The sequence below is a fragment of the Talpa europaea genome (genome assembly GCF_964194135.1).
Source record: "Talpa europaea genome assembly, chromosome: 11".
NCBI lineage: Eukaryota > Metazoa > Chordata > Mammalia > Eulipotyphla > Talpidae > Talpa > Talpa europaea.
In genome coordinates, this window is record NC_140078.1 from 36,332,799 (window position 1) to 36,352,644 (window position 19,846).

The 19,846-nt window shown below is 41.0% G+C and overlaps 1 protein-coding gene across 1 annotated transcript in view; it reads right to left on the bottom strand.

Annotated features, from left to right (window-relative positions):
* The window catches only part of RALGAPA2 (Ral GTPase activating protein catalytic subunit alpha 2), a gene marked incomplete at its 3' end in the record, with an annotated part of 286,220 nt that extends 275,779 nt beyond the window's left edge, over window positions 1–10,441 (bottom strand). Inside the window, exon 1 of the mRNA XM_084248454.1 lies at window positions 10,244–10,441. Within this exon, the coding sequence (XP_084104580.1) occupies window positions 10,244–10,349 (106 nt within the window). The 5' untranslated portion in view covers window positions 10,350–10,441. The remainder of the gene's footprint in view (window positions 1–10,243) is intronic.
* Window positions 10,442–19,846: the final 9,405 nt, after the last annotated feature.

Genomic DNA, 19,846 nt, shown 5'->3' on the forward strand with positions numbered 1-19,846 from the left:
TGTAAAGCACAAGTGAGAATCCTAATTTTGCCAGACCTGAAATGGAGTCAATTTTTAGCATTTGGTGTCTTTTACAATCACTTATATAAATAAATTAATATTGTACTGACCCATCAACATTTTCCTGTGCTAATTCTTTTCCAGTCATTGACACATCTCCATTTTTTGTCAATATCAGGGGCACTTTCTAATGTTTCTGTTCTTTGCTTCTTTCTAGAATTTGAAATTACACAGAGGGCCACCTTGGTGATTACAAAGTTCCAGTCACTGTGTGGGTCCCATTACATGACCCATGCACCCTAGCTATCCCATCCTATTGGTCTGCTGTTGCAATAAGACACAGATAATGATGCCCCCACCTCCCTCAAAACCTGTGTCTGCCACGTTCAGCCTTATATACCACTTCTTTCTCTTCCCTTTTCTTTTGTCGGTCACAGTCACTGTTCAGTTTTAGGGTAAAGGATCTGACTTTTCATAAAGTAAGCCAAAGAAAAGTTTCTTTATAAAGCAAGCTGTGATCAGAAAATGAATCCCTGGAAGGCTCATCCTTTAAGTGGGAGCCAGAGTGATTCTTTTTAAACCTAAAGGCCAAATTTAAAGGTCAAATCTAGCCATTCCTTGCTTATAGACTCTCTGTGACGCCACACATCTTATCTTACAGAAAAATCCTAAATCCGCGCTGAGACCCTCAAGTTCCACCTAGTCTTATCCTTATTTCTTCTCTACCACCCCTGTACACTTCCCCCTCCCTCTCTCCTCCAACTCTATAAATTTCTGAGAGTCCCAAACCTATGCATGACTCAGTCTTTGCAGTTACTGTTCCCTCTGCTTGGAATACCATTCCCCAAAATAACTGCAAAGCTCTCCCTGCTTAACCTGGGTCTTGGTTCCAAACCTCTTCTAGAGAGGCCTTCCCTGGGCCCTACCTAGACAGACAAACACACACAAACACACTCACACACTCACAAAGATGAAGATGTGCTTCATCTTTCTATATTCATTATGTAAAATTACATCATATTTAAGTTTCTTAATTTACTTATTGTCCATCATTCTAATAGAATGAAAATCACATGAAGTTGGAACTTCATTTGGAAAACAGTAGGCACTCAGTGTGGAATGACTTAAAAACAATGCATATTGTCTAACGTAGCAAACTCAAAGAATACTCAGTCCATTTATTAAAAGGTTAACCCTTCCCTCAAATTAGATATATACTCAAGTATAATTTCCATTGTCTTAAGCAGAACTTAGAAAATGACAATTAAGGCTTTCTCAGTGATCTAATATTAACACAAAAGTCAATGAACATCACCATGTGGCATTCATGGGCATGGGCAGTAATATAAGCAGTGCTGTTTGTGTGGGAATGAGTCAGAATGCCTTTTCAGAACTACTTTCTCAGAAATATATAAGCCAGAGTGAGATTCACTGTACAGAAAAAAGGTTAGTAATTCAGGCCACCAATCAGAATACCTCATCTTCCTCACCTAGCAACTGGTACAGGGATAAGCATATGACCCAACAGGGCCAGTCAGAGTACTCTCAAGAACTCATGGGACCTAGAGGAGGGAATCACACTCTTCTCATGGGTTTCTACCTGTCAAGGACCATCTCTACTGTTCCTGGAAGAGTCAGCCTGAGAATGAAGCAAACACACACAAAACCAAGAATGGAAAAGAGTATGTTCCACTGGGCCTCCCTGGTGGCACAGGGGTTAAAGACACAGTGCTATCAAGGTATTGCCAGCTGCTGCAACATGAGTTGGATCTCCAGAGAGCAACCCACATGGAGCAGCAAACCTCTCCTGTCTCGCCCGCTGCTCCCCTCAGCGGTGTATTTCAGTAGATCTGCCTGTTCTGCTCCCCACTCTTTCTCTGGTGAGTCCTTTCACCCACCATACCTCTAGCCTGCAACCCATTTCATATACACATAAATAAAATAAATGTTTAAAACAAAAATAAAGAGTATGTTCCACCAAGGCAGTAGGTGGAAAAAGTGAGTGGATGTGAGAGTGGGCGACTACCCAGTATACCATTTACATCCCTGTCAACAGCCATACCTAAAGTCATACCTAGACTAGTTACGTGTCATTAAATCCCCTCCTTTGCTACTTAGTTTGAGCCAGGTTTCTGCTACTTACAACCAATACTCCTGATTAGTACAAATATACTTAACAGATAATACCATTCTGGTAAAGCAGAATAATTAAGGGGGAAAAAAAAGCACCAGCTGGTTCAAGACACACACACACACACACACACACACACACACACACACTCCCTCCCTCCCTCTCTGTCTCTGTCCCTCTCTCTCTGTGTCTCTGTCTCTCTCTGTCTCTGTCTCTCTCTCTTGCCAGGGGCTGGAGAGAGGAAGGAATAAGTAGAGTCTCTCTCCTCTCCCCTCCCCTCCCCTTCTCTCTCTCTCTCTCTCTCTCTCTCTCTCTCAGGGGCTGCAGAGAAGGAATAAGAAGTAGCTGCTTTCTCACATCAGTAGTGTAGACACACTCAAGCACTAAAAGCAGGGATGGTGTACTTGTGTTACATCTATTTGTCCAAAGTTCATTTTAACTTCTAGAGGTTATGAATGTAAAATGTTAGTAACTAATGAAAAATTAGCAAAGACGTTATTATGGTAAAATCATTCTGCTTCAAACAAGGTCACCTGAAAGAGATCACTGGAGGGCAGCCTGAAGAGCCTGAAATTACACCTCCCAGCTTTGTTTTAGTTGTAGCATGTCCACGTGGTACTAATGTCCATGCAAATATCTTACCACCTGCTATGCCTTCCAAGGGCATGGAAAGGCCAATGAAGAAAACACAGGAGTAGTGTTTTTTTGTGTTTTTATCTTCTACAATGTTCAAATCAAACACAGCCTTAAATCTTCCTAGAAGTATATAGTCAAACAGGCCAGAAAGAGAATGACAAAAGTCCTAACAACATTTTGAGGAGGCAAGCAAAAAAAAAAAGCTTTTGTTTATATGTTAACATTCATCCTGATGGGTAAATAGGTTTTCTGATATGTAAATATGCCTTTGAGTCAGATAACTAGAAGCAGCACAAGTGGGCTTTGTAATGAATCCCGGTTCAGCTACTTATCAGCTGGGAGCTAGTAAACAAGTAGTTAACCTTGCTGACCCTCAGTTTCCTCATATAGGCTGGGGGTAGTCACACTATCTTCATCATAGGTTGTGGGAAGAGTGAGCTCCTGACAATAATAAAACAATCATATCATAGCATTCCATCTTGTCATTAAGCTCTAGACCCCATGTCGAAGAAGCTCACAGATATTTCCACTTGGATCCTGCCTTTTCTCCAAATTTGACACCAGTAGCCGCAAACACATCTTTCCTACTCATTAGCCAGAATCTCCTCTTCTCTGGCTCTAACCATAACACGCCCATTCTCCCTCTTACCACAACACGCCCATCCTCCCTCTTACCACCAATTATCAAACTATAAAAATGTGTTTATTGGTAGTCAGACTACAATGGAAATGGCAGTCTCAATCCTTGCTGCTAGCTGAGCCAACAGGAGCAACACTCAGGAAAGCACTGTGAATAGAGTCATAAAAAGTTCAAACAATATGACTCCAGGAGAACCTACTCTGTTTTAGGGAAATAAACAGAATACAGGAAAGCTGCTACCCAAGGTGTTTATAGCAGTAATTATATGAGAGGAACGAGAAAGAGGGGGGCGGGGGGGGAGCAATATAGGAAATTAAATTATGGCACGTAGTCTCAATAAATGTCTGCAGTGAATAAAAATGAGATGAACAAAATATAGGGAAATGCCAGTAAAAAAGTTTTTAAAAGGCAATATTTGAAATTGTAATTGAACTTGTCTCTTAAAGTAAAAGATGCACAAAAGAAATTATACCAAAATGTACCATTTTGCTCTATCAATATATAGACCATTTGTACAAAACTATTTTCTCCTCTCTAGTTCCAAATATTTGGTCTGAACACTACTGTGACCAATTTGACTTACCTGTGACCTCTGTTCCCAAATTTGTCCTTTAGATTAATCATTCTTCCCCCAGCTGCTGCAAACCTCACTATCATTACTTCACAGAGAATCACTAGTTCCTCCTACACAACACCTTTTTAATCCCTCTGCCCCCAAATGAATGACCAGTGTCTCTTATTTCAGGACCTCATCATTTGTTCTATTGCAACAGGGTGGTCTCCAGGAAAGGGGGAGGTTCCCTGCCCCACCCAAGGGAGGGTGGAGCTGAGCAGGAAGAGGAGAAGCTACAGAAGAGACTGAGGAAGGAAGCAGGATGGAGCCAGGAGACCTGGAGGAGGCGCATGGAGCCTAGAGACACGTGAAGAAACTGCGCTTGTCTTTTGGTCGTAGACTGGGTGACACAGATGTGGGTGAGACCCATGGGGAGGTGACAACGGCAGTTTTTATCTTGATATTGATTTTGCTCTTTTCCTTCCGGGCTTGTCTGGTTATTTCTGACCCTTTGCTGTGGGTCCCCACTGGAAGATGCTTTAGACTTGTGGCAGACTTTGTGGCTTTGCTCTGGGCCAATCCCATTTGGATGGACTTTTACCCACGAGGGGATGGGTAACTTTGGGTGCTTCATTTAAAAACTAGACTCTTTGCCTTACCTGTATTGTTTCCTAGTTTTATTAGTTCCTTCCCATTAAAGTCTCATATGTTTTGTGTTGATACGGCGGATGGCAGAACCCATTTAGAATAGGCAGGTTTGCGGGGTTTGGGCTGCCCCTCTCCCTGTCCTATAACAGATTTGGCGCCAGTCTTCTTGTTAGGGGGAAAAGGATGTCCCAAAGCAAATTCCATATAGGCTTTGTGGACTCCACCCCCACCCCAGGTCAAAGCCAAAGACACTGGGAACTCCAAATCCCATCACCGCCAAAGGGAAGGTGGCTGGGACCTGAGGGTGGGGTTAAGCAGCCAGGTGGATACAAAAGGCAGACACGTGGGCTTTGGGACTCTCTCCATTTTGGGGCTCTCAGCCAGCTCACAGCGTCCGGTCAGCTCTGAGAGTGACTTTGGGTTTCCAGGTCGTCGGATCGGGTAGGACGCATTAAAGACTTTATTTCCCTATTTTTTCCCTGAGTTGTACAACCACGGGTGAAACTTGCAAATCACGTTGGACGCCAAGCTGTTACAGAGCAACCCCGATATTAAACGGGTTCCTGACCCACGCGCTTTAAAGGGACTTATGAATACTCTACTACAGACACACGCAAAAGGGTTAATAAAAGGTTTATTTACAAGAAAAAAAGAAATAAGGAAAATGTGCAACTCAGGGAGAAAATAGGGAAATAAAGTCTTTAATGCGTCCTACCCGATCCGACGACCTGGAAACCCAAAGTCACTCTCAGAGCTGACCGGACGCTGTGAGCTGGCTGAGAGCCCAAAAATGGAGAGAGTCCCAAAGCCCACGTGTCTGCCTTTTATATCAACCTGGCTGCTTAACCCCACCCTCAGGTCCCAGCCACCTTCCCTTTGGTGGTGATGGGATTTGGAGTTCCCAGTGTCTTTGGCTTTGACCTGGGGTGGGGGTGGAGTCCACAAAGCCTATATGGAATTTGCTTTGGGACATCCTTTTCCCCCTAACATTCTCATTACCCCCAGTTCAATTTTCATGACCCTGCTGACCGGAGTAGTAGTTCTCAAATCTTATCATTTGGACCTGTTAAGAATTCCCCAAGAAAGCAGGACCTCTCACCTCTTTTAGGATAAAATCTAAACTTCCAACTCAGGCAAACAAAGTCCTTTCTGATCTCGCCTCCAACCTACATCAGCTTCTGCTGGGTACTTTTCTTCCATACACCACCCCAGCCCAACTCACTGCCCTTCTTCTCTCCCTGGCAATGTAGTACCGTAGTCACTAATCTTACTCGTCACCCTTGGGGCAAGGTTTCTAGCACCCTATCCAATAGTACACTCACAGTTCCCACACTGGACAGGAGGAAGAAGCAGGCTGGTGTTCCCCACCCTCCTACATCACTGCCATGTCTATTTTCACCACCGGCTCTCCGTCTTCCCTTGGGCAGATTGCTTTCCCCCTCTACTTTTTCAAAATCTAAGCCTGCTCTATCCAGTATGCAGCCACTAATCACAAATGGCTACTAACTCCTTGAAACTTGGCTAGTCTGCATTGTAAGTGTACAATACACACAAGATTTCAAACACTTGGCATAAAAAATGTAAAAGAAAATTTTATATTACCTGTCGATATACTATTAGATATATGGAGTTAAGTAAAATGTTATTAAAATTAGTTTCACCTGTTTCTTACTTTTTAAAACATGGCCAGTAGAAAATTTAAAATTACACCTGTGGCTCACATTATATTTCTATTGGACAGAGTTAGTCTAACCATTTTTCAGGGCCCAACATGTCTAAAACCTTCTTCAAGATCTTTGTGCCATTCCTATTTACAATAGCCAAGATATGGAAACAGTCTAAGTTCCCAAAAGCAGATGACTGGATCAAGAAGATGCTGTATATACACACAATGGAATACTACTCAGCAATCAGAAAAGATAAACTCATGCCATTTGCAGCAACATGGATGAGCTGGAAGGGATTATGCTAAATAAAATAAATCAGAAGGAAAAAGAAATATAGCATGGGTTCAATTATATGAGAACTATAGAGAAATCAAACAAAGGGTCAGGAAAAAGACAAAACTTGCAAGCTGACCATAGATCCGGGGAATACAGGAGGGGAAACTAGAGGAGGAGAGCAGAAGAGGAAAGAGCACAAAGGACTATGATGATGGATCAAGGGGGCTATGGTGGTAGAAGTATGGAGACTACACCTGTGGGGAGAAATTAAATGCTGCAAATACTGTCCAAAAATTTGCAATGATATAATATTTTTAAAAAATTAAATTTTAAAAAAGGATATATTTGGGGGGCATTTGACTTCCTGTAATAAAAGTATAAATAATATTGGGGAAAAAAGACCTTTGTGCCATTCTTAATGATCTTTTTTTACCCCTTGAAACACCACAATGCAGTCTACCATACAAGTCACTACCTAATTATGTAACGCACTATACATTTACTATTATTTTATGCTTGTTCTTGCTATAGCAATGCCACTTCTATTTTGTGACCTAAAATAGGCATTCAACTTTTAATTAGATATGGAATCTTGGCTGGAGCAACACAGCAATACACAGTAGGGTCTTTTGTTTCTGTTTTGTTTACTCATTTACTTTCCCAATGATGATTTCAACAGTGTAGGGAAAACTGGAAGTCAAGAGACCCAACAGTTCTCTTTTCTTCTAATTAATATACATAAACCATTTAATACATGGCTACCCCCCTTGTAAGGCCTGCCTATGTCTCAATTTCCCCACTCTATCAAATCAAGTTAATAACAGCAGCCTATCTATAATATAGTCAAGGCAAAATAGCTAAGCAAATCTAACTGTAATTACCATGATGTTAAGAAATACTATTCTCACAGCTAATTGTGTTTCTCAGTCAGTAGTCTTAAATAATAACTTTTATGAAAAGAAAATGAATCCATCACAATTACCAAAATAAGAAAACGGGGACTATTTATCAGACTTACCCTATCCTGTTAATGATGAAAGATAAGCAAAGGGAGAGGAAACCGTTAAGTTAAATGCCTAATCCAAGCTAGAGTAATTTATAGATCACACCTTTATTGGGCAGACATTATGATACCCATTTTACAGAGTAAAGTACCTGAGGTCCAAAGATAGGTTAAATAATTAACCAAAAGTCATGTAGCTGAAAGACTGCAAAGCCAGGTCAATAGTATCATTTAGTATGTAAAAATAACATCTTTATTATATTTGAAGATAAAATACATGGAAAAGCAAAGTAGTATATAAATATACAAATAAAAATACAATAATAATGTGTCTTCATCTCCTTCAAATAGTTTTCTTGATCTGGCTAATTTCTATGCTTTAGTTCAAGATGCCTTTTTTTCTTTTTTTTTTTTTTTTAATGTTTATTTATTTATTTGTTTGTTTATACATGCACTGGGTACAGTCAGAAGCGCGGGAGGGTGAGAGAATTCACCAGAGCCAGAGCTGGGAGCAGAGCAGGCAGAAGGACCGAAGTACACTGCTGAGGGGAGCAGCGGGCGGCAGGAGAGGTCTGCGCGCCATGTGGGACCCTTCTCCGGTGGCCGGGGAGCAGCCGGGGATCGAACCGGCGCTGCAGAGGCTGCGGGCAGCTTCGCAACCCAGCGCTCAACCGCTGCGCCACCGGGGAGGCCCAAGATGCCTTTTTTTCTTAAAGTAGCAAACAAATACAGTGTTCAATATGGTAGGAACTAGTGCATTAATGTACTATTTTTCTTTCCTCTTTAAACCACACTTGCTACAAAAGTTTATATTAAACATTATGACAAGAATTCCACAGACACATTTACAAAAGTCAAGTCCCTAAGAATAATAGGAGCTCAGTAAAAAAGTAAGTTGTGCCGTTCAACAAAGAAATGCATCAACAAGAAACAACATACATCTACGGAAATATCAAAGAACTTCTCCATATTACAAAACTGCGGTCATAATGAGCTCAATAAAATGATAGAAGAAAGTTCCTCAAAATAAAGACACACACTTTAAAGTGCAACCACAAATACACAGCCTTGAAAACTACTTGCTCAGAATGGTAACAACCTACTGTGTATCTCTAAGAAAACAAACTGATCTAGGTTTAATTGATTCTGACTTGACAAAATGTAGTCAACTTAATCCTGTAGATTTGGAGAAAACAAAACTTTAAGTTCACTATCACAAAAAAAGTCCCAAAGTATCAAATACTGCTCAATTCTTCTTTATCAAAAATGTCCTTGCACTAGGTGTTAATCAGTCACTACTAAGAACTCACACACAATGCCAACTGTGTATGTCTGGTATTTTACTACAGGAAGTAGAAAGTTCAGTTAACCAAGAACATCGCATTTCTTTCAAAGGTCTTGAAAACTAATCCTTCTAACAGTAACTAATTTACATTTTATTCCAAAATGAAAAGAGAGTGTAATCTCAAGGACTGTGAGATTGTCAGTAACTTCACTTAGCAAAACCAGGTGTGCTGTTGATTGTTTTTGCTTTTTCCTCTCCTTAGAGAGATACTTCAAGAGTATAAATAGCAATAATTAGCAACTTTTAATCTCAGAAACAAGATCTTGATCTAAGATGCTCACATATAAGATGAAATCTATGCAATATTTCCTCAGATTATACACACATTAAGACTATATGCCTAAAATCAGGAATTTTTTTCATTTTAAGAATAAAAAAGACATTTATAAGAAACACAAGGTGTCCTTTTCTCTGGCCCCCAAAACACAAAAGATAAGTTCTGTCTCTAGACTGCAAGGTAATTTTGTCCCAAACAAAAGTTAAGAAGGAGGAGGTAATACAATAGAAAGCAAAACAGTCCAGCAAACAAGCTACAAATCACATGGCAGCAGGTGACAGGAAGGCTTGTGGTCATTTCACACCCAAAAGGTGAAATTCATCACAGGTCAATTGCAGGTCCACCTGGGCTCCAAAGAACCTCCCCCAGTAGTTCATAAAAACGGAAGAAGGCAAATAATCGTCATTGTCAAACTGGCAATAAAGAGGCAGCTGCCTCCTTGAACCCAGTATAACTACCCCTCCCTCCGTGCAGACACGAGGAACCCCCTTCACCCCAAGGACACAAAGAAACTGAAGCAATCAGACCCAAAAAAAAAAGACAAATTTTAAAAGAGGGGTACGGGAAGAGAGATGACAGTTGCATTTATCTTGAGACCACTAGGAGTCTCATTCTATTTGAGGACTTACTCAAAAGTAAAAATAAAAATGTAAAAGCGCGGCGGGTGGGGGAGGGAGCGAAAGAGAAGGCAGTTCAGTGAAGTCTGTGCTGGGACCACTTGGGGTCTCAGCCTCAAACACCAGAAATGAAAAATGGGAGGGGAGATGACAGTTCAATGCACCTGTGCGATGACCACTTGGGATCCACTTACTGCTGGGGAGAGAACAGTCACGGTTGTGCCCAGTCCCGAGGTTACCCGGTGATTATCTGGGGTAAGTTTACACTCGAGGGCGACGGGGCAGTGATCGAGGGCCAGGCTGCCCGCTCAGGGGGAACAAGGCCAGACCAGAAGAGGGTCGGACGCACCCCCAGCCCCCGCCACACCCTCGGCTTCCCAGCCCCCGGCCCGCGCCTGGCAGGTGTCCCGACGCCTGCGCCCCGACTCCGACTCCCGAGGGGCGCCTCACCCAGCAGCGCCCTCAGGTGCTTCAGGCGGGTCAGCACGTCCTTCTTGGGGTCCAGCACCTTCTGGGTGGACTTCCTCACATCCCCGTGGCTCCTTCGGGAGAACATCCCGCCGCGGGAAGCCCAAGCCCCGCCGGCGGGGCAAGAGGCGCCTGCGCCGCGCGAGTCACCGCATAGGGTCCGGGTCAGCGCGTGTCGCGCGGGCCACTCGCCGCCCACCACCCCGCTGCCGCCGCTGCTGCCGCTGCTTCAGCTGTGGCTCCAGGAAGGAGGGGCGGCCCGGCACGGCGAGGGGCGGGGCAGGAAGGCGGTGACGACGCGGAACCAACCGCCCCGCCCCATGGAGGCACCGGACGGCCCCTCGGGCGCTACGCACGCGCGCGCAGTCCAAAGCGGCCTCGCGGAGGCGCGCCTGGAGCGCGGAGCCCGCTCCTCGAATCACAAAGAACCTTGCCCTAGACACACGCTGTACTACAAGATCCGGGATGCATCGCGGCAGCGTTCTCCAATCAGGCAAGCGTGTCTTTAGCCGCTTGGAAATCAGTGGGCAGGCTCTGAGCATTCACGCCCTCTCCAGCGCTGCGGGCCGCAAGTGATCCTGGGAAGTGTAGTTCTCCAGGAGCCTAGGCCCCAGGACTATCTCCTCCAGGCTGCCAAGTTGCTGAGCAGTGGGACAGTCTGCTAACCTCTCTACTGGAACATCCCAGTGCCTTCACTGTCCTCTGTGGGCTCCAACCTAGTTCCCTGTAGTTCAAAGGGAAACACAAAAGTAAGAAATGTTTCAAGGCTTGCAAAATTCAAGTATTTTTAGTTTGGGCTTCCTGACTCACAACGGGTAGCAAGAGGGAGTCTCTTTGATCATATCAAAATCAAGTTCCCATTTCATGCTAAAATGAACTATTGTGGCAGTTGGAAAGAGTACATCTAGGCTGTGGGTGGGGACACAAGCCAGTAGCCTTGGTTCTCACCTCCCAGCCTCTCTTGTGGTATGAGATTCCCTTACTGGCCTCTGGATGCTTTGATATTCCAAATTTTGACATTTTAGCAAGTTCTTAAGCTGGCTGTTTAAAATCATGTGGTTTCCATCACATTGGAACAACACAACTGTCTTTTTCTCATTCAACTGGACTGTAACTTAGGAAGGCAGCTGGGGATTTACACAGGTTTGTATCCTCTTCATTGAGCATAGTATTTGGCCTCTAAAAGCACTCAATGAAAGTTTGTTAAATAAAATGAAATAAAAAGTTAAAATCATCCTTCATATTTCATCCAGGCATGCAAAAAGAAAAAAAAAAAATCTCATAGTAAAGAGTCTCCTTATTTTTAGAGTTGGCAAAATAGCATAGCCAGAACTGGGGTATATTCATACAAAACAATATTACTCAGCCATGAAAAGGATGGACTACAAATAAACTCAGTAACATAGATGAATCTCAGACCTGGAAATGGAAGCCCCATGCTCATGCTGATGTCAAAACTTCCCTATCAGTCAGAGTCCCTAGATGACAGGTAGGTCAAGGCAACAAATCCACCACCATAATTAGAAGAGATAAAATCTCTCTTAAAATTAAGGCATTCCGGGCAGTCTTTGTTAAAGCAAGGTAGCCTGTACCTAGTTATACATAGCAGTCACGATGTTCACTGCTTATTCCTTTAGAAGAAGATGCCTTTGATTAAAAATATAGAAAACACTTATCTGAAGAAATTCAATTTTTCTATCACAAGTAAGTTGTTATCATTGTAAAACATTTATTGGGTAACTGGTGTGTGAAAGCAGGAGTCTACATGTTGGTGATATAGAGATGTATAAGATCAGCCTTCTGACCTCCAATGCTTTAAATCCAGTTGAGGCACCAGAACAACTAGATAAATGAAGAGATAAATGACATTGGACAGTGGACATTGATTCTGTCGAAATTTGCTAGTACCAGAAACAGGCATTATGCATATAGAGCCACCTCTTCCATCATAGCTAACCTTACTTACTGATAAAAATGTAGAACTTCATATCTTTTCTAAAAAAAACCAAGGAATATCAGTTATTATTTAATACTATTTCACTCTTATGTATATTCCACGTGAAGTAAACAAATAAAATACTGCTCATTTTTTCTTGCTTTCCAAATCATTCCTGCTAGACTGGCCTACCTGAGAGAGAGAGAGAGAGAGAGAGAGAGAGAGAGAGAGAGAGAACTCCGGAGAGCCCAGATAGAGTGAGGACTTGCCGGGGGCTGGGAGGCCTGCCAGCCTCTCGGCCCCCCAATACCCATGCCTGCTGTGTACCTAGTAAACCCCAATAAAAGCCTGCAAAAAGCCACTGAGGGCTCTGACTCCTCCATTACCCGGTCTGCTGGATCATAGAAAACCTGCTCTGTGTCCTGTCCTGCCCCTACACAAGCTCTTTGCAAACACAAGTGTTATTGACTGAATGTCCCAATTTAATTAATTAATTAATCACAGAGTTAAAAGCTTGCAATGCAAATAAAGACAAAGCCAAAATTGCCCTTTGGATTAGTAAAAAACAAAAAACAAATTGCCCAAGGCTTGATAATATACTCTGGTAGCAAAGTTATAGAAAAATATGTCTGATAGAAGTGTAAAATGGTACAATTCCTGTGCAGAAGAATTTGGTAAAATTATCTTATTTGCCCTTTGACCCAGAAATGCTGCTTCTAAGAATTTACCCCGAAGCTATACCTCCACAAATATAAAACCACATGTGAAAGTCATTCCTCATGGTGCTAGTTGTAATAGCCAACATGGTCTGTTGAACATGCTTTGTCCCCTCAAAAAAGATATGTCCGTGCCCTAATCTTACAAATATTATAAGGATTTTAAGGTGAAATCATCTGGATTAACTGGTGGACCCTCAGTCTAATAAGTGTCCTTATATGAGACAGAAGAGGAGAAGCCACACAGAGAAGAAAGCCATATGAAGATGAAGGCACAGGTTGGGGCAATGTATCTAAAATACAAGGGACCCCTTAATACAACCGAAAACTGGCTGAAGTGAGGAAAGATTATTCTTGTGGCCTTCTGGCAGGAGCCCAACCCTGGCAACTCTTTGAGTTTGGAATTCTAAACTTCAGAACTGTGAGAAAATGTATTTCTGTTGCTCTAAGTTATCTAGATGTGGTAATGTATTGCAACAGCCCTAGAAAATGAATACAACAGATATCGGAGAGAACCTAAGTGATGGTCTAACAGGATCTGATTGTATATACTGCATGCAGACCCTTCCAGAAGTGGCTGAATCCAATACATCCTCATAGAGTAGATCCATGCAACTATTAGAAATAACATCTTCAGGCCTCCTCGGTGGCGCAGTGGGTTGAGCACAGCGCTGTGAAGCTGTCCACAGCTTCTGCAGTGCAGGTTTGAGTCCCGGCAGGCCAGAGAGATTCCCACATGGCGAGGCAGACCTCTCCCGTTGCACCCGCTGCTCCCCTCAGCAGTGTTTTCCGTTGTTCTGCCTGTTCTACTCTCTGCTCTGTCTCTGGTGAATCCTTTCACCCTCCCGCGCCTCTATCCTGTATCCCCGTTCTTGCATAAGTTAATAAATCTTTACAAAAAAAAAAAAAATTGAAAAAAAAAATCTTCATTTGCCCCAATCTCCCACATATATTGTTAGATATGAAAACAATGGACTAAACATAAAATACGTATTTATTTTCTGATGTTTTTCAAAAACAAACATTGGCATGATAAATCAAAAATTTAATTTAACCTACCTAAGTAGAATGAGGGATGGGTGGAAAGAAGAGGTGGCACTAGTTCCTCTCCAAGTATGCTTTTTATTGTAGTTTTAACTTCCACCTTGTTTAAAACATTCAAAAACTAGGCCTTCCCTGGTGGCGCAGTGGTTGAGCTTGGGGCTACGAAGCTGCCCACAGCCTCTGCAGCACAAGTCCAATTCCTGGCCACTGGCGAAGGTCCCACATGGCTCACAGACCTATCCTGCCGCGCCCGCTGCTCCCCTCAGCAGTGTATTTTGCAAGTCTGCCTGTTCTGTTCCCCACTCTGGCTCTGGTGAATTCTCTCTCCCTCCCGTGCTTCTGACTGTACCCAGTGCTTGTATAAATAAATAAATAAATCTTTAAAAAAAAAAAAAAGAAAACAGCTAGAATTTAAAAAAATAATAATAAAATATTCAAAAATTAACATACAAAAAAAATAACTAAAAACAAACAGAACAAGTAAATGAACTCAATCACGAGTTAATTGCATAGAGCAAATCATTATTTCAAGTGATTTTTGATAACAGTATTGTGATTGTACATCTATAGAGGGATAAATTGCAAGGGCAAAAAGATCTGTAAAGAAATGCTAAAAGTTATTAGAAATTAAGTGTAAGAAAAAGAAGACACACAAATATCAAAATCAAAGAAATTTTTTAAATCCTTATAACATTAAACTTTATTAGGAGATGCCAATTTGAACTCCTGATTTAAAAATGTATGTATGAGTCAAAGTTCATTCTTTTCCATACAGATAGTCATTCAAGCAATATTTATAAATATTTTCCTTTCTCCAATTGAATTAGCTTAGTACTTTGGTCAATAATCAGCCAGCCCTCTGTGTGTGTGTGTGTGTGTGTGTGTGTGTGTTTCTGGGCTCCCTGTTCTAATTTAATTGTTAATTTTATACCATGCCTCTTTGTTTTGACTGCAGAAGGTTTATAGTAAATCTTGATTTTAGGTGGTGCATATTTTCCTTGTTCATAATTATTTTGTCTTCTTAAATCCTTTCCAGTTTGATGTAAATTTTAGAATCAATGTATTTATTTATTAAAAAGTCTGCTGTGTTTCTTAGTTCTTCTAATCTCTAAAAGGGCCTAATGGCACCCAGTGACAGTGAGCACACACCTAATACCCAGCAACTGCTTTCCACAATAATCAGGTGTAGGGTAAATGGTTTTTCAGGCTTTTCTGCCCTCCCACCGTTAGGATTGACCTACCTGATGGGGCACCTGCAGTTGTAACAACCGTCTTGTTTACTTTTGTGGGCCATGGAAGGAAGACTTGCCTGGGGCTTGGAGGCCTACCGGCCTCCTGGCCCCCCTGCCTGCCATGTACCTGGTTGCTGCAATGCATGCAAAGCTCAATAAAAGCCTGCGAAAGCCACCGAGGGCTCCAAGACTCTCCTTTATCCTGGTCTGCTAAAACCTTAGAAAACCTGCTCTGTCCCATTCTGCCCCTACGTCAGGGTTCTCCAGAAAAAATACTGATTCCATGTCTGGGGCAGGATAATATAGGGTGAATATAAAAGTGTACCCAAAGATTGATGAGAAAGTCTTTAAAACACAGGCTCCAACTTGAAGGGCCTCCTTATGGCCTAATGAGGGATAATTTGATCACTGAAAAGAATGACTGTTATTAGTTATAACATTTTAAATAAACACAAATTCAGGAATCCAAAATGATATTCAAAAAGAATTTCTTTCAAAGTACTAGGTAAATATTTCTCATAGAAAACATTTCCTGGATCTTTTATGATTTCAGGCAAACTTAAAAAGAGAGCAAATTTAAGAGCCCTGAGGTGGTTAAGATATTTCCTTAATAACAAATGAACCTGATGTGAATCAGGTATGTGTTTCAGATCCTAACCAGAGCAGAGTACAGGGATTAAGGGCTTTTTTTTTCCTTCTATGTTTTCCTGATGACAATTGGATTTAGTTGTTCAGGAGGACAGTTGACCAAGTAACCATGACAAAGTTAAACAAAAGGAGACGAGAGACAAAGGAGACCCAAAGAATAAATAGAAACACTCCTTATTCCTAATGTTGTCTGGAGTAGAATTTAGATTTTTTGGTTTTTTACACTATTTATATATTCAAATGAACTATTCTTACTGAATGGGTACTGTAGGGTAAGGAAAAATGTCAGGCTTTTCTGCCCTCCCACCATTAGGATAGACGACAGAACCCTGCGGTCCTGAATGCATGCCTGATGACGGGCACCTGGAGTAGGGTGTGAGCATAGGTAGATGGGATTCGACTGGGCTTTTAAGGGCAGCGTCACGGGGGCACCAGCAGAAGCAGAGAGAGAAGCGAGAGAAGCAGAAGCCGAGAGAAGGCCGGAGAGCCCAGAGTGAAGACCTGCTGGGGGCTGGGAGGCCTGCCAGCCTACTGGCCCCCCAATGCCCCTGCCTGCTGTGTACCTGGTAATCCCAATAAAAACCTGCAAAACCACAGAGGATTCTGATTCCTCCTTTACCCGGTCTGCTGGATCATAGAAAACCTGCACAGTGTCCATTCCTGCCGATACAGCTACTCAGCTCAACTGTGATGATCATAGTTTTACCCTTTCATATTCTTTCCAATTGTACTAAAATTTGGTCTTTCAAGGGCCTGTGTGAAGACTACAACTGTTATCATCATTGATGTTTAATACTTATCAAACAAGTCTACAATTTGTTATTGATGGTTTTGTGGCCAATAATACAAAGCCAGGATCAACTTTCAATGGATGTTTGTTGAATGAATAAACCCATTTATTCATTCCTTCATTTATCATTCATTCATTCTGTCATTAATATATCTCACTCAGCATAATTAGAGAATACTTTTTCAGTACAATGTAGTCAATTTAACTGCTATATTAATATTATGTGCTCAAATCTTAAAATTCTACCTTATTTTGCTCAGAAATTCTTCTAAAAACTACCTCAGGCTTCCCCATCTTCTTAAACAAATTATTCATTTTAGAAGCCATAATTTGTCTCCACACCCACACTCTGGCCTCCTCTGTTTCCTTCTTAATTGGTGTTGCTACTAGCAACAAAGGAGAAATCCCTGGTAAGTCTTCCTCCTCTAATTTCAATCACTTCTTGCCCCAAAACTCAGTCACTGCTAAAAGGGACAATTTTTTTGTCTTTTTTTTTTTAAAGATTTTATTTATTTTTGCATACAAGAACTGGGGAATAAGCCAGAGATGTGAGGGGTGAGAGGATTCACCAGAGACAGAGTGGGGAGCAGAACAGGCAGACTGACTGAAATGCACTGATGAGGGAAGCAGTGGGCGAGACAGGAGAGGTTTGCTGCCCATGTGGGTAGCTCCCTGGCTGGCAGGGGGTTCAAAATCATCCTGCAGAGGCTGTGGATTGCTTCACAGTGCTGTGCTTAACCCCTTGTGCCACAAGGGAGGCCCTGTTTGTCTTTTAACTTCAATAGCTGGAATCATTCTAGATGCTTAGACCTATAGCTCTGTGGTTTTCAGATAAAATAAATGTTAATGTCTTTTATTTCCAAATTTTCCATTTATCAAAGTTTTTCAGTTTGGAAAGATTTGAGTTTTTTCAGATTGACTAAAGTATCTCATGCCCGCATCTTAATCTTAATTGTCATGTTAATATATGTTAGTATATGGAAAAATTCATCTTTTTTCAATAAATTTTCCTACCAGATAAGCTCATTGTGCCTATATCCTCAAAAAGAAGAGGTTTTAGTATGTCTGACATACTGTAGGTCTTTCATTAGGATGTACAAAGAACCAATCCAGTCAACCCAAAGTCTGTTTTTATTGATCACAAGACCCTTTTCATTCTTATTTTCTTTGGGAAAAAAAAAATAGTAGTTTACTACATTCAAGTTTTGTTCTTGTATCAGCTTTCACTCTGAAGTATTGTGCCCCTAGGAATCTACACCTACATAATTTCTAAGAAAAGGGTGATGATGAAACTTATAAAAATGAAATGGCAAAACACTGTTCATAAGTATAAGAACAAAACATTCAATGTGTCTTGTTATTGTATTAGTATTAGTATATAGTGCAAATTGCAGTATATATTGCAAATATATATTTTTCACCTCCAAAATATCACTTATTACTTTCTTTTCTAACAGGAAACTACTAGTTTCTTTTCTTTCCAAGTATCTGTCAAGCAGGGAAATTTAATACTTAACTTTAAACTTAACTATAAATCATTTTATATGAGAATTTTACTTCAGAACAGACTTGAAAAAGATTCTGAAATGTACAAGTCATTTTGATATGTCTGATGAATGCCTGATAACAAGTAATGCCTGAAGGGATAGAAACGTAATCATTTTCCTAAATTTATTCAAGCAGATGTTTTCACAGTTGTGCATTTCAGTCACTATCATCTGCTTCGGAGATATGTATGTTTGTGGTTATATATATACATATATATTTACTTCTCTCCTTATAAACACATATATTTATATATTACCAATCAAAACAGTATTAACATTTCAGTGTTGACTCATAAATACACATCCATATTAGAAAAATGTAAGTCCATTAGTATTACGAGAGCTTTTATAAATAAAAACACACATCCTTGAATGATACCTTGGAAAAATAATGAATCATGGAAACTATCTAAATAATAAATAAAACTTGAATAGAAGGTGATGCACAAAGAGAGATGTAGTTACATAAGCTAAGAAGCCTGCAAAAATTTGTTCATTATTTCACATCTGCCCTTAATACATAAGGTGCCACCGTTAGGTTTAATATTAGGTCAAATTTATTCATTAATTTAGCATTGGTTGTTGGTTTTTCTAAAAATGAATAGAGTTTATGAAATGACAAGAAAAACTATTTTTTTTAAATAAATTTTATTTTTATATTCCCCATACAATTGCAACCCCCTTATTTTGACCCCAATCCCTCCCCTCCCTGTCCCCCATCCCCCATAGAGTGTCTCTGGTTCATAGTTTTTTGTTGATTTTGATTTTCACTTTCTTATAGTTATTCATTTTCCTGGTCCCTTATTTAAGTTTTCTAGATTCCTGCTATGAGTGAGACCATCCGGTATTTTTCTTTTTCTTTCTGGCTTATTTCGCTGAGCATGATCCCTTCCAGCGCCATCCATGTTGCTGCAAATGGCACGTGTTTATCTTTTTTGAATGCTGAGTAATAGTCCATGGTGTATATGTACCACATCTTCTTGATGCAGTCATCTATTTTTGGGCATTTGGGTTGTTTCCAAAGCTTAGCTATTGTAAACAGTGCTGCTATAAACATAGGGGTGCAGGTGATCTTTGGAATTGATGTTTCTGTGTCCTTTGGGTAAATACCTAGGAGTGGAATTGCTGGATCATATGGAAGCTCTATGTTTAGTAGGTCCAGAAATCTCCACACAGCTCTCCATAGTGGGAAAACAAAAACTCTTGATTCAAAATGAAGAAATTCATTAAACTGCTGTACTTATAAATTTATTATTGTCTGGAAAACTGTATCTCAAAATAATTTTTCAGAAGCATAAAAGTTCTTGGGAACCAATACAAAAAAATTATCTTACTAATTAACATTTTAATATATGCCTTAAATTGAGACTACTTTGATCTCATACTTGGAATAGCATTCTTAGTAATAAGCAAAAGGCAATTGACCGACTAAGCAAAAGGCAATTCATTTATTTATTTATTTTTTTTTTTGTATAGAGGCATGCTTTATTTATTTGTTTGCTGGTCTGTTTGTTTGTTTTGTTTATACATGCACTGGGTACAGTCAGAAGCGTGGGAGGGTGAGAGAATTCACCAGAGCCAGAGCAGGGAGCAGAGCAGGCAGAAGGACCGAAGTACACTGCTGAGGGGAGCAGCGGGCGGCAGGAGAGGTCTGCGCGCCATGTGGGACCCT